Source organism: Pezoporus flaviventris, unplaced genomic scaffold, assembly GCF_033815535.1.
Source record: "Pezoporus flaviventris isolate CSIRO_AGI_PZ_B2104156 unplaced genomic scaffold, CSIRO_AGI_Pfla_v1 ptg000012l, whole genome shotgun sequence".
In the NCBI taxonomy this organism is placed as follows: Eukaryota; Metazoa; Chordata; class Aves; order Psittaciformes; family Psittacidae; genus Pezoporus; species Pezoporus flaviventris.
The window spans coordinates 913,385-927,813 of record NW_026892560.1 but is presented as its reverse complement, the minus strand read 5'-3'; the positions used below and the strand labels follow the sequence as shown (position 1 = coordinate 927,813).

General features: G+C 54.0%; 1 protein-coding gene across 1 annotated transcript in view; it reads right to left on the bottom strand.

Moving 5' to 3' along the window:
- IGHMBP2 (immunoglobulin mu DNA binding protein 2) overlaps nt 1–14,429 on the bottom strand; it is a 32,458-nt gene that overhangs the window by 11,395 nt on the left and 6,634 nt on the right. The window contains exons 5-8 of the mRNA XM_061450999.1: nt 11,002–11,165; nt 10,441–10,641; nt 6,451–6,598; nt 4,397–4,571 (exon numbers count right to left, since the gene is read on the bottom strand). Of these exons, the coding sequence (XP_061306983.1) occupies nt 4,397–4,571; nt 6,451–6,598; nt 10,441–10,641; nt 11,002–11,165 (688 nt within the window). The remainder of the gene's footprint in view (nt 1–4,396; nt 4,572–6,450; nt 6,599–10,440; nt 10,642–11,001; nt 11,166–14,429) is intronic.

Sequence of the window (14,429 nt, the reverse complement as noted above, 5' to 3'; positions counted from 1 at the left end):
CAGCCACAGCTTCTCTGGGCACCCTGTGCCAGCACCTCAGCACCCTCCCAGGGAAGAGCTTCTGCCTAAGAGCTCAGCTCAGTCTCCCCTCGGGCAGGTTAAAGCCACTCCCCTTGGCCTGTCCCTGCAGGCTCTTGGCCAAAGCCCCTCTCTATCTCACTCAGCCCTAGGAGACACCACAGGTTTCCTGTATGATGTGGGATGAAATGGGGAGTGATCCTTCTGTCCTCTTCATGCTGTTCATTCAGATCAGAGAAGAACACACACCACCCCCAACACAAAAGGGTATCAGCTGGAGTCTCCCAGGGCTAACCTAACCTACTTCAGTAACAAACAGAGTGCTGGCTTTTCTCTGGTCCCTCCTGCGTGGCTTCTCTGACAGCCTCTGCTCGGGTTGAGCTCCTCTGATGCTTTCCCCTAAGGGCAGGGACAAACTCAGGTCTCAGCTTTGCTGTCTGGTTTTACAGAGCTGGACATCTCCCAGACTCCCACTGGGCTGGATTTGCTTCGCACCAGCTGGCAGGTTCAGGAGTTACTCAGGGATGTGTGGTTCGGTTGATACCCTGGAGGGAAGGAATGCCATCCAGAGGGACCTCAACACACATGTGAGCTGGGCTGATGCCAACCTCATGGAGTTTAACCATGCCAAGTGTAAGGTCCTGCACCTGGGTGGGAGCAATCCCAGGCACAGCTACAGGTTGGGCAGAGAAGAGATTCAGAGCAGCCCAAGGAGAAGGACTTGGGGGTGTTGGTTGAGCCGGCTTCAGTGTGCGCTCACAGCCCAGAAACCAACCGTGTCCTGGGCTGCATCCAAAGCAGCGTGACCAGCAGGTCCAAGGAGGTGATCCTGCCCCTCTGCTCTGCTCTCGTGAGACCTCACCTGGAGCATTGTGTGCAGTTCTGGGGTCCTCAACATAAAAAGGACATGGAACTGTTGGAACAAGGCCAGAGGAGGCCACGAGGATGATCAGGGGCTGGAGCAGCTCCTGTATGAAGACAGGCTGAGAAAGTTGGGGCTGTTCAGCCTGGAGAAGAGAAGGCTGCGGGGAGACCTCAGAGCAGCTTCCAGTGTCTGAAGGGGGCCTATAGGGATGCTGGGGAGGGACTCTTCATTAGGGACTGCAGTGACAGGACAAGGGGTAACGGGTTCAAACTGAAACAGGGGAAGTTTAGATTGGATCTAAGGAGGAAATTCTTTCCTGTGAGGGTGGTGAGGCACTGGAATGGGTTGCCCAGGGAGGTTGTGAATGCTCCATCCCTGGCAGTGTTCAAGGCCAGGTTGGACAGAGCCTTGGGTGCCATGGTTTAGTGTGAGGTGTCCCTGCCCATGGCAGGGGGTTGGAACTGGATGATCTTAAGGTCCCTTCCAACCCTATTCTATGTAACTGAAGATCAGCTGGTGCAGGGAGCAGCATTGCAGCAGCTTTACCTTTTGGGCTAGAACAGAGACTTGCTGCAGAGAGGCAGCACTGGAGGCACAGCCCATCATCCTCTGAGCAGGCTGAAGGCAGCCTGGCTTTTTGCACTTCATCTTCCAGAAGGCAGCTGAGCTCTGGTGCCCAGTGCCTGGGTCATGGACCTGCCAATGCCCCGAGCAGTGATGCTGTTCAGTGAAGCAAGCTTTTCAGGTGATAAGCCATTGTCAGGCCCAGACATAACAGTGAGCACTGACACACATACATGCTCTGCTCTATTCTGGTTTGAATCTGTTGTTAATCCTTAAACATCCCTAAGGTTTTTCATGCAGAGCTGATTACCCCACATGAGATGGGAGCTGCCCTCACCACTGCCTGCCCTGCAGCTGCTGAGGCTGAAGGGTCCAAGGTCTGGCTCCTTGCCACCCTCTCTCTCAGTTTTACACAGAGCAGTGCTCTGTAGAGGTGGGATTTAAAAAACCTGGGAAGAAGCCATGCAAAGTGCCAACAAAACTGTCAGGCTCCTTTTAAACTCTTCCACTGGCAATAGTTCTGGTATCTGACTCCAGACTGGATCCTTCCTATGTGGTGTGAGCTCAGGAGGCTCCAGCCCTGACCTGCTTCTCCCTACCCTAGGCTAACAATGCTGCCCCTCAGCACAGAGCCCAGCCTCTCCTCAGCTCCCTTGGTTGCCCATCTGCCTTCTGCATGGGGGTAATGGTATCTATCCCCAGTTTTCAGATGGGAAAACCCAGGCAGGGTCACAGCCTGCAACCTCCCCGTCAATACAGGTGAGAGCAGAGGGCAGGGGGGTCTGGCCAGGCTTTGTGCAGCCCTGTCACCCCAGCAGGCAGTGCAGGAGTGTGCCCATCGCCTGCAAACAACAACGTGTGCATCTGAGAGCAGCAGAATGAGATGACACAGCAGCCTGGTATCTGCACCATCTCTTACCTCTGCTGGGAGCTGCTGCCTCCCTGGGGTTTCATTTCCTTCTTCAAGATTCAAGAGAGACAACAGATATGTATCTATCCAGCTCATTATTCTTTGGAAGCAGGAGAGAAGGTTATGAAGTGAGCCCTGTTTGCTCTGCACGATGATGGCTCTAATGTCAGATCTCAGGTTAGATGAACACGTGCAGGTTTATAGCCTGAACTACCCAAGGGCTCCCCAGTAATACCTGCAGTACTCCCTTGAAGCACAGGCAATTTACAGCAGCCACAAACTAATTGTACTTGCTAGGTATTGTAGGGATGGGGAGGTTGGCTAATTGCTGTGCTGTGTGGTGACACAGCACCTCGCTGAGCCAGCTCCAACAGTAACACATTCAATAAATCCAGGTGGAACCACAGCAGCAGATTTAATAAAGGGAAGAGAAGACTTGGATGGAAGGGGAATGAGCTGGAATCCACTGTGCAGAGCCTGCAGCAGCAGAGCAGGGAGCCAGGCCACGATTCCTGCCAGGAGCAAGGGGGCTTTGTGTAGGAAACCAGATCATCCTTCTTAAACCCAACCATTTTGAAGTGTAGGTACCAATCCTGGGCAGTGAAACTGGAATTCACGTGTGGTTTGCTCACCTTTGCTGGTTCCATTCCACTACTTTGATGTGACTGCTTTAAGGTGGGTTTTGAACAGGTTTTCCAACCACTCCCAATATTGGTTTGCACAACAGAGAAAATGAGAATTCAGGTAAGTGCTGCTAAGTGGAAGTGAGAAGGTGCCCCTGCTGCTGACAGGTCTCTCAGGAGAAACATCAGTCAGTAATCCAGCAGTAGTGCACAGTGCAAGTACTGCTCACTACAGAGAAAACCAGAGCAAACAACACAGGCCCCTGTGCTGCTGAAGGAGCACAGCAGTGTCCCATAGAATCCCAGACTGGTTCGGGTTGAAGGGACTTCAAAGCTCATCCAGTTCCAATCCCCTGTTCCTACAACACTCAAGACTCCTTCAGGCCAGGTATCTGCTCCCACATGTCGTGGTTTAAACCCAGTCAGGTAACTTGTTCACTCACTCCCAGTGAGTGGTCCTAAGCTGACAACAATCAAGGTCCGTGTTCGTCTCCCCCCCCCTCCCTGCACCGGGGCTCTCCCCTTCCCCGCTCCCGGAGGAACGGGGAGGAGGATCGAGAGAGTGCAACTCCTACGGGTTGAGACAAGAACAGTCCAGCAACAAATCACCACCGCTACTATCAGCTAAAACAATGATAAGGGAAAATAACAAGGGAAGAGAATACGATACCACCGGCCAAGAAAACGAGTTCCACCCGGAAGCTCCTGTCCTTCCGGGTAACTCCCAGTTACCCCCCACCCCGGGCATGACGTGCTGTGGTATGGAATACCTCCCCGGCTAGCCCGGGTCAGGCGCCCCGTCTCTGCTTCCTCACAGCTTCCCCTCCTCCCTGGCAGAGCATGAGCCTCACAGAGTCCTTGGTCAGGGTAAACATCACTTAGCAACAACCGAAAACATCGGCTTCACCAACGCTGTTCTCAAAACTAGAAGTCAAAACACAGCACTGCACCAGCTACCAAGAAGGAGAAAAATGACTGCTACTGCTGAACCCAGGACACCACACGGATGAGAGCCTGAGACCTTTGAGACCTCCCAGCAGCTCCAGAGGCTGCCTCCCCATTGCTCTCCCTGTCTGCACACTCAGAGCCCCGCACGCCCTGGAGCTGCTGCCCTGCAGGCACTCAGCAGCACAAAAAGCACCATGGAACTACACACTTTGCTCTTAGATGACCAGTCAGCAGCAGGTAGAGCAACCAAGTGTCATCTCCTGACCCTGCTTAGATGGAGCCCTGTTAAACTTGGAGCAGTGCTCACCAGTAAAGCAGGCTGGATGTAACGGGCAGCATGACCCAACCCAGCTCACGGGGATCCCAATAAAGAACCCACCCTAACGAAACGTCTTCACATTTGAGGCATTCAGAAGCATTTGGCTGCATAAACAAGAGGAGGACCCAGGACCATGAACTGCTCCTTACTTGTGGGAGATGATGGTGGGGGGAAGCTGTTTGTGGTCCCCGGCCAGGATGCACTTGGGAGCCTTCAGCAGAGGTACCCAGCAGCTGGCTTCCAGCGCCTGAGCACACTCATCTATCACCACGAGGTCAAAGTGGTTGTCAGGAAGCAGCTTCAGGGGGCCCTCAGAGGAAGCACCTATGAAAGGAGAAGGGGCAGCTCAGCAGGGAAGCACAGAGAGTACAAACCAAACTGCACAGTCTTGACAGAGGGAGGCAGGTAGAATCATGCTTCTTTGCACAGATTTAGGATTTCAGCCCTGCAATCCGTTCATCTGCCTATGTCAGAACTGGTTTTACCAATACCTGTTTGTCCTTTTTAGCCCTGGCATCTGGGCCAGGGAGCTTCCAAGTATCTTTGCAAACAACAGAAACCAGATGACAAGCAGAACATGCTTGAATCCTTCACTCAGAGCAGGAGCAGAGCAGCAGCACTGATGGACACCCGCTTCCCAGCCGCCCCCTCATGCAAACAGCTTCTCACCAACCCAGACTAAAGGGTGATGGATGTGAGACCCACCTTGCCTGAGGCACTAAGGGACAGCCAAGAGGGGAAGATCAGTTGAGACTCAACTCCTCTGCCCTGCAGATCTGCGGGTCTGTGCTGCTCTGGCCTTCCCTGGGGCAGCAGAAGGGGCAGCACAGGAGGCTCGAATCACACAGCCACAGCCTGGGCTGGTTTTCCATCCATCTGTAGTGCCACCCAACCAACCTCCCACACATCCTACTGTAACCCAGGCAGGAGCCCACAGTGACCCTCACATTGAGCAGAGCTGTGCATTTCAGAGGCCTCAAGCGGATCCCTGCAGCTCAGAAGCAAAAGGGAGGCAAAGGGGCAGAGGAGGGTGAAGAAGCCAGCCAAGGAGAGTGTTTCACAGCCTTCACCAGGATGGTTCTGCAAAGCTCCTGTGCTCTGAAGGCAGCACTGATGGGCATTGCTGCGCCCCTGGAAACCCTGCTGCTCCCCAGCTCTGCATGAGTTAGCGTGGTGCAGTCTGACAACTGAGACACTGTTCTCCTTTATAACCCGTTTATCCAGCTTCTATGAATCCATCTGGGTTACAAGGGGCAGTCAATCTGAACTTGGCCTCTGCACTCCTGCCACACTGAAGGTGGAAGGAAAAGAAGCAGCAGAAGGTTCTCCCTGCCTCAAAAAGACTGCATCAGTGCGGCACCAGCTCTGCAGATGGGTCCCTGCCCTTACAGCCTGACTGGAGTTTACTGAGCTCCCAGTCACTAAAGGTCACTGCTGTCCCTGTGTGTTGCCGTGAGCAAATCCTCTCTCAGCTAAACGCAGCAACGGAGCAGAGCAGAGCATGGATAACAAATCCCATCAAACTGCAGGGATTCAGACAAATACCAGGAGTGCTTAACTGAGGAGAACACCAAATCCAGGCCCCTTCTTTGCCCACTGCCCTTCCCTGAAGCAGAACCACAGAGAGCTCCAGCAAGGCCCATGATCATAGGGGAAAACCACACCTGAGCCACACAACATCAGCTCAGAACAGCACTTTTACTGGAGAAAGGAACCCTCCCCCTGTCCCTAAACCCCACAGCCCCTGAGTGACTTCCAGGACTAAGCAAACACACAGAGGCTGAGGGCAGGCTATGGGAACACGTGCTGTATTGGATCAGCCATGGGAATTATCCAAGCAGGAAAGCAATTCCACGTGCCTTGTGAAATCAATAAGCAGACTGCACACCTCCCATAGCACTTGTTTACTCACTGGAAGCTCAGCTCCTGCTCACAGCTAACAAAGATGGGCCACGCTGGCTCCCACCAAAGGCCTTTCCAAACCTGGAGTCTTTGCTGAACAACAGCATCGTGTGCCAGAGCGTGAGCAGGGAGATGCCCAGTGTGGAGGAGTTGGGGAGCTTGCAGCAAACAACTCCCAGGAGCCTGGAGCAGGAAGCCTGAGCCTCCCCTATCCTGGCAGGATGCTTCATCTCAGGGCATGTGCTTTACGTCAGTGCTGGCAAGGGAGGTAAAACACTGCAAAGAAAGGAGGATCTTGTACCTGTATTGGTAGCAAGGACAACGCTGGCGTGGCTGAGGGCTGCAGCCACCGCTGTTTCTTCTCGCTGCTTCAGCTCCTTTCTCAGGGTCTTGATCTCACTGAGGAAGTGGCTCCGCTCCCCCTTGTCTTGAGCCTTCTTGGTTTTTGCCTAGGAAATGGGAAAATCAAGCTAGAACAAGGTGTTCCTGCTCCTAGGGCTATGGTCAGCTTATCCACAGAGCCTGGATGCACACAGCTTGTGTCCACTGGGGTACACCGGCTCCTCAGCAGCAGCCCCAGGAAATCTCAGGTTCTCTCCCCTCTCCCTCCCACAAAGCCCCTTCCACAGTCAGTGGTGCTTGAAGCATAAAGAGTGTTTGTCTATGCAAAGGACAAGCTGTATCAGTACAAGTAAAATGTGAATACTGCTGCTCCTCAGGGCAGGGGCATCAGGACTAACAGCATCCCCCAGGGTCCAGCCAGGCTTGGTCTGTGCTGAAACTCCTCTGCTGCACATTCTGATAGTCCTCAACTGTGAACGTGAAGTCTTGGAGAGTAACTCCCTGTCCTCACATCCTCTGCTCAGCCCTTCCTGCTCTGCCCTGCACCTGCCTGTGCCCCAAGGGAGGGGGTCAGATGCTTCAGTCCCTCTCACAGCTGAGTCTATGCACTGGTCGAAGCACCTGGGCACGGAGCAGGGAGTGTGTGTAATGGTGACTGGGCTTAATGGGTCTTGTGCCTTTGCTGGGTGAGGAACTGGGATTTCCTGTCTCACTGTGCTCTGTTGCATGGGGGGAAGCAGGGACCAAGAGACCTTCAGGCAGGACTCCCCAAGCTGAGTGCACCCTGTCAAGCCAAAGCAGAGCTCTGCATTGTTAAAAGGCTGTATCCGTCAGTGATGCAGAGCATCTAGACAGGCTCGGGGCGTCTTTTAGCAAAGCCTATTAAATGTATCTAACACATCAAATCATCACCACTGGTTGCCAGAGCTTCCCCAGCCACAGATCAGCAGCTACGAGACACCAGCCAAGGCCTCAGTCAGTGCAGTCACCGTGAGAAGCCACCACATTCCCACATGGAAGTGGGGATGTTTCCTTGGAGGAAGGCCTGGTCCCTTCACAAAGCTCACAAGGTTGCAGACAGAAGCTTCTATATGTGGCCAAACCAAGATCTGATGGTTCCTACAGTATACTCTATGGGTGGATTCTCCAGTGTCTAACACTCACATTGCAGCCCTTTCCATAGGAAGGACATTCCTGTGCCTCACTCCTCCACTCTGCCATGTGTTTTGGTTAAACCTGTGGGTATTTAATACCCGTGAAACCTCTACGTGTCTGTCAAGTGCAGTCAGAATTGGCTGACGGGCTCAGAAGCTACAGGGGAGGATCACAGACAGATACCCAGACAAAGCAATCACAAAGGCATCTTCTCCTTAGCTTGATCCATAAGGACGGGTCCTGATAGCCACTGAGCTGAAGGGACAAAGCAGATTAGCATCGACTGCCTCACTGCTAGGACAGGGGAGGATGAGAGAGCAGAAGGGATGGTGCCAGCAGGGCCGAGTTCAGTGTCTGCTCTGCAGAACAGATCTGGTCAGTGAATCAACAGCAGCTGCCCTCTGGTGACATTGATGCACACACTGGAGTGATTCCCAGCTCTGGGAGCCCAGGCTGGGGTAACAGAGCACTGCCAGGCCCAGTGAGCCCCAGGGACAGGGCCTGGATCCTACTCGCTCCCCATGAGGGCTCTGGGGGTCCCAGCAGGCTCTGATTGCCCTGAGCTGCCTCGTTTGGGTCCCACCCAACCACTCATTGGGCTGGGAGCTCTATTTAAGGCCAGAGCCTGGCCTGGGTCTGAGCTATAGGGTTTATACCTTGACCCCCTCTTCCTTCCTGGGCTGGCTGCCCCATTGCTGCTGGACCTGTCTGTGATCTGCACTGCTGGCTGACCCTGCTCAGCGTGGTGTTTCTTGGTGCAGAGAATCCAGAAGCTGATGTCCTGGAAAGCTTGAAGCCTGGACAGGTAAGGGAATGAGACACAAAGGGGTAGATAATGCTCATTCATATTGCTAGCTCTCATGTAGTTGTGGGCAGTGGTGAAGGAATGGAATGAGATGACCAAGTGGAGTGGATAAAGGAAGATGTTGTTATAGGGGTGAGTAGGGGATATTGCAGGGGAGAAGATGAGGGAAAGATGGGCCAGGACCTGAGGTGAGCTCTCTGCAGCCCAAGAGAGATGCTGATGATTCAGGTGTATCTGCTGTGAAAGACCTGACCACGGGCAGCGCAGAGCACTGCCAGGCAAGCTGAACTGCAGCAATGTGCTCTTGGGGTTTGGTGTTCAGGGTGGAATGAGCCTTGGTGGCCAGCTCCTACACCCCATCACCACGGACCCCTTGCTGCAGGGAGGGAGTAGATCAGACCTCAGTGCCGAAGGCTCTGCTTTCTCCCTGATTTCCCTTCTACTAAGGAAAATCAACAGTGGAAAAAAACCCAACCTCCTCCCACCTTCCAAAGTGCTTCCAAGGAGAGGAAAGGGAACATTAACCGCTAGTGAGAAAAAGACTCGGTGCAGAGCTGTGACTACAAGTGGGTCTCCATCCCAGCAGATAAGTGCAGTCCCAGATGAGTGCAAGCACCACTCGTCTGCCAAAGGGATGCCCCAGCAACAGAAACTGGGTGATGCAAAAACCACAGCAAGGAAAAGCACTGCTGCTCCTGAGGGTGGCTGCAGATCAAGGCTCATGGAGCTGAAAGCTGGGCTTGCTCTGCATCAGTTAAAGCAAACGTGCAGTGCCAGGGCAATGAGCTCAGGCAGGTACCACACCACCTGTGAGCAGGGACAGGGAGGTGCCCTCCTGCACCTCTGATCGACACAGGACCTCTCTTGAGCTGGCCACATCTGCAAAGTGGCTTCTGGATAATGCTGCCACCAGAAGAGGGAGGGGAAAATCTCCCTGGTATCAAACTTGTGCCAAGTGCAAGGGCTACTTTGAAAATTGAGTTCAGGAGAATTAGGCCGGGAAAGAAGAAATTAAGGATGCATTTTTACAGTGTAATGTGCTTTCTATTTGAGGTGGCTGAGAGTGGGAGGGAGCATCAGGACAGCAGACTTCTTGTTAGGAAGTGAATTAATGATGTGAGTGTTTCTCTCTGGTGAAGAGGATGGCATGAACAATGCCAGACAGATCAGCTGGGGAGCAGGCACTGCAGCAGCTCCCCCACCGGGGAGTGAGGATGGTTTCCAATCATAGAATCCCAGAGTGGTTTGGGTTGGAAGGGACCTAAAGCTCATGCAGGGCAGGGACAGCTTCCACTAGAGCAGATTGCTCCAAGCCCCCTCCAACCTGGCCTTGAACGCTGCCAGGGATGGGGGGAGAGATCCTTGAACATTTCCAGGGATGTTTTGCTGCTCTGATGAGGAATTTAGCTCAGATGAGTCTGCCCTCAGCTTCCTCAGCAGCTGAAGATGAGCACTGGTGGCAGGTGACTGAGGAGGCTCAGGCCACCCCTGGTAGAGGTTCTCTATGAGACACCTCCTCAGGCTGGAAGCCTTTCCCTATGCCTAAGGCTGCCAGGCTTGCACCCAGCTCCTTTACCCAATGCCAGGTTAAATGTCTCCACATGTATCTCCAGCTGCCAGTCCCTGCACTCGGCTGTTTTCTGTCCTCTCCCTGAAGTGGCCTTTCTGCTGCTGACTGACCACAGAGAGGCTCATGCCCACCAGGATTTCCTCCCTACCTGTACACAGGGAGATCCAAACTAGGAGCATCAGTGGGCTCATAAACAGCAGGTTTGGTGCCAAGGGCTCATGTCAGGACTTGTCACTGGGACTTGCCTCTAGCCACCAATTTTGGGGCAACCCAGAGGACCTGGATGTTCTTGCAAGACACTCGCTACAGCCAAGAAGAGGCAGGGCTCCTCCTCAGTTTGGGAGACTCAGTAGCTTGCCTGGTTAGCAGATGAGCTGGCACCCAGGTAACCCCCATGGGCGTGTGGCAGGGACACGTACACAGGCCTGGTCGATGTCCTTCCTGATGTCTGCCACGATCTGGGCAGTGTCAGCCCGAGCCAGGACCGCATCCAGGCAGTGGCGCTGGATGGGCTCCAGCAGGCGCGCGGGGTGCCCCAGCCGCAGGATGCGCACGCTGTGCCCGGCCAGCCTCTCCACCAGGTTATCCACTGCAACGTTGGAGGGGGCACAGCACAGGACCTGCAATGGGACACACCAGGAGCTTGTCACTGCCAGGAAGCAGCACCCGAGCAGCAAGACCCTCAGCAGAGAGAGGGCGACCAACGCAGGCTTTGCAACAACCCACTGACACCTCTGCAGCCTCCAGACACCAAAGGCAGTGCCCGCCTTGCCTGGAAGCAAGTGCAGGGTCTTCAATAAGCAGCAAACCTGAGCTTTGGAGCTTCTATTTGCACCCCATTTCAGCTGCCAGGGGAAACTGCCTGGTCCCCGCCAGGCCGAGCCAGACTGCAGTGTAGCACAGCTACAGCTGGATCTGCTCCATCTGGAGATGAGCTGGATCTGCAATGAGCTTGCAAAAGAAACCACCTCTATACTCACTTTCAGGCCTTGCTGTACTGCCTGCAGGATGATCTCTACCAGTGTTGTGGTCTTCCCTGTGCCAGGTGGTCCATGGATGATGGCAAGTTCCCTCTGTGCCAGGGAGAAGGAGACTGCCTCCCTCTGCGATGCATCCAGTGAGTTGTTGTAAAGCTGCAGAGGCTCTGGGGAGAGAGCAGGAGGAGTCACTTGGACCTCAGCCCTCACATGGCTGCTTGCTGAGGAGCACAAATCCATGAATACAAGTGAGATCTCGGGAGATGGCCCAAATCAATCTGATATTGGGAATAACCATGCTGGGGTGAAGGCGAGCTCTGTCCTGCCCAGGTGGCTGAAAGAGCCCAGGCTGGAAGTGAGGCTTGTCATGCTTTCAAACAGGCTCCCACCCTGTGTTCCTGTGTTCCTCCTCTTCCTCTCCCATCTTGCAGGAGGAGCATCCAGTTGAGAACACAGCCACTCTGCACTGGATCGCTTCAGCACTTAGCGGCACTTACTTGCTATAACATAGAACCATAGAATCCCAGCCTGGTTTGTGTTGGAGGGGACCTTAAAGCTCCTCCAGCTCCAGCCCCAACCCCTTCCACTGGAGCAGCTTGCTCCAAGCCCCTGTGCCCAACCTGGCCTCGAGCACTGCCAGGGATGGGGCAGCCACAGCTTCTCTGGGCACCCTGTGCCAGCGCCTCAGCACCCTCCCAGGGAAGAGCTTCTGCCTGAGAGCTCAGCTCAGTCTCCCCTCGGGCAGGTTCAAGCCATTCCCCTTGGCCTGGCCCTACAGGCCCTTGCCCAAAGCCCCTCTCCAAACATCAAACGTGTGGGATCTGCTGGGTGTGGAGGTGTCCTGGGGTTGTTTCTGAGGGGAGGCAGCACACTGAGTAACCCCTCAATGAAAAGAGGGGAGGAAGTAGTTGATCTTACAAACAAATCTCTCCCATTCCCATTAACAAGCCCAAGATAGCACTGGTGAATAAAGCAGCTGGAAAACATACAGCATCTGTGGGCAGAAAGGAGCAGCCCTGTATTGTTCAGCGCCTGAAGAGGGAGGCAGGAAGAAGACACAAACCAGCAACAGGAATGGTGAAAACTCAAATTAGAGTTATAATGATTGGAAAGGAAAAGGGGAAAGAATCTGCAAAGTGCATTACAGGGAATGGGTTTCACTGCAGGGATGGAATTGTCACAAGCTGCCTTTTATCTCCCAGATTTATCTAATTTCAACCCATATTTCTTCCCACCCCCCCTAATCTCCTTGTTCATTATGGGAGTTAATTACAGCAGAGCTGGTGACTCATTGCACTGAGGTGACTGGAAATCATGTTCCCACTGAAGGCTTATGTAAGGCACATCTCTGGGCAGCATTCCCTGTGGGCATCATGTGTTTCAGCGCTATCTCTGCATTAAGGGCCTGATGAAGAGCAGGGGCAGGTTAAACTGTAACCTCTGGTGCTGGCTGTTGGAGCAGCACAGCTGAATGAGGGCTCTGCAGTAAACAGCACTTGTGAGGAAAAGAGGAGTAGTGATGCTCTGGCTTTACACAACTTTGGAGTCAGCGTGCTAATGACTAAGAGCAGGAAGCACCCCATGGGCTGGGGAAGAAAGAATAGCTTAAAAACTGCAAGGCATTTCCCACAACAGGGAACAGCCGGGACGTAGGAGTCATTGATGCTTCCTTGCTCCAGGCATGAGCTCAGAAACACCCTCTCCCCTGCTCACCACACGCTGCCAAGCGCTGAGCGTGGGCAGGCTGGGAAATGGGCCTCTTCCCAGGGCTGGGCATGTCAGTGGGGAGGAGGAGGAGGGCAGAGCCCTGGAAGGGATGATGCTGTGGCATGGAAACACTGCTCCATCCACCAGCTGGGCTCGAAGCAGGCTCTCCTGAAGACATGCTGTTTATCCACCCCAGCAGGGCTGGCCCAGTGGATGCCTATGAGCCAGCAGTGTAGGATTTGCACTGGTGCTCCCAGAAAATGCCCATTAACCCAGCTCCAGCCCTGGGGCACCACAGAATCCCAGAGTGGTTTGGGTTAGAAAGGACCTTAAAGCTCCTCCAGCTCCAGCTCCAACCCCTGCCACGGGCAGGGACCCCTTCCACTGGAGCAGCTTGCTCCAAGCCCTGTCCTTGTGCTGCTGCCCCAGAGTCGGGTCAGGACTGCAGGGGGGTCTCCCCAGAGCACAGCAGAGGGGCAGGATCCCCTCCCTGAGCTGCTGCTCACGCTCTGGGGGTGCAGCCCAGCACACGGGGGGGTTTGGGCTCAAGCACACACTGAAGCTGGGTCATGGGGAGCTGCTCCTCACCCAACAGCCCATTGCTTGTTCTAGACCTGAGCTACAGGAGGGAGCTGGTGGCTACCACTGATCTGCACTGGGTTGTGCCTACAACAGGGCATGTTGTTTTGGGAAGCAAAGTGATTGTGCCCACTGGCTTGGGCTCTGCACAGTGACAGAGCAGGGCTGGCCTCTGCTGGCAAGTGAAGCCTCTATACATCAGCACAGTTCAGAGGCGCAGGGGTTCCCACAATACCCCCTCTCAGGAGGGAAGGATTGCTTGGAGGAGGTTGTTGGTGTGAAAGCTCCAAATGCTCCTGGGCCACAAGTGCAGGTTAAAGAGGAGAAGAGCCAAGCAAAGCATTTCTTATGGGTCAGCACCTGTATTTTGCTTCCCGGAGCGTCTGATGAGCAGAAATCCTGTTCAGGTCAGAGCTATCTTTAGGAAGCTCATTCTCCCACTTGGTCCCTTTCTGGAGGCAGCAAGGTAAGGCTGGAAGTGCTCTGTGGTGGGGGCCGGCCCCACTATCAGCTGCACTTCCCATTTACGTACTGGTGAGCCCTTCTGATGCTTCTTTTGATTACTCCATCGGTTCTCCCCCAGCACACCTTGTGTTCCGTCCAAGGATGATATATATTCTGAGTTGCACTTCTAAGTGTTTTAAAAAGACTTGGGCTTTGCTGTGCACCCGTAGGTAACACCTCAGCTCATGCACAATCCCAGCAGCTCAGGAGGGAGCAAAAGCCTGGCCTTGCTCAGCCATGAGCCCACACTCCTGGCCAGAGCCAGAGGGGCACCCTGAGCATCCTGCAGTAGGGCTGGAACTGGATGAGTTTTAAGCTCCCTTCCAACCCAAATCATTTCAGGACTCTATGATTCTATTTTCCCAAAGGCTGGATGTAGAGGGTATCTTTAGGACACACACAAGTACAGTGACAAGAGCCTCGTGGCCTATCTGGTAAATAGCTTTTAGTTCCTTATCTTTTTGCTGCACTGTGATGCTCTCAGGATGGGATCACAGCTCCCTGGTTATCCTGGCAGAGCAGGCTGCCAAGTGTGGTGCCGGAGGAGCTATATTAAGTCTGTGTCAGCCCAGGAGGGGGCCTAAATCCAGTCACAGGCTGATCAGGTTGACAAGGAGTCCGATAAAGCCAAGAGAAACAGG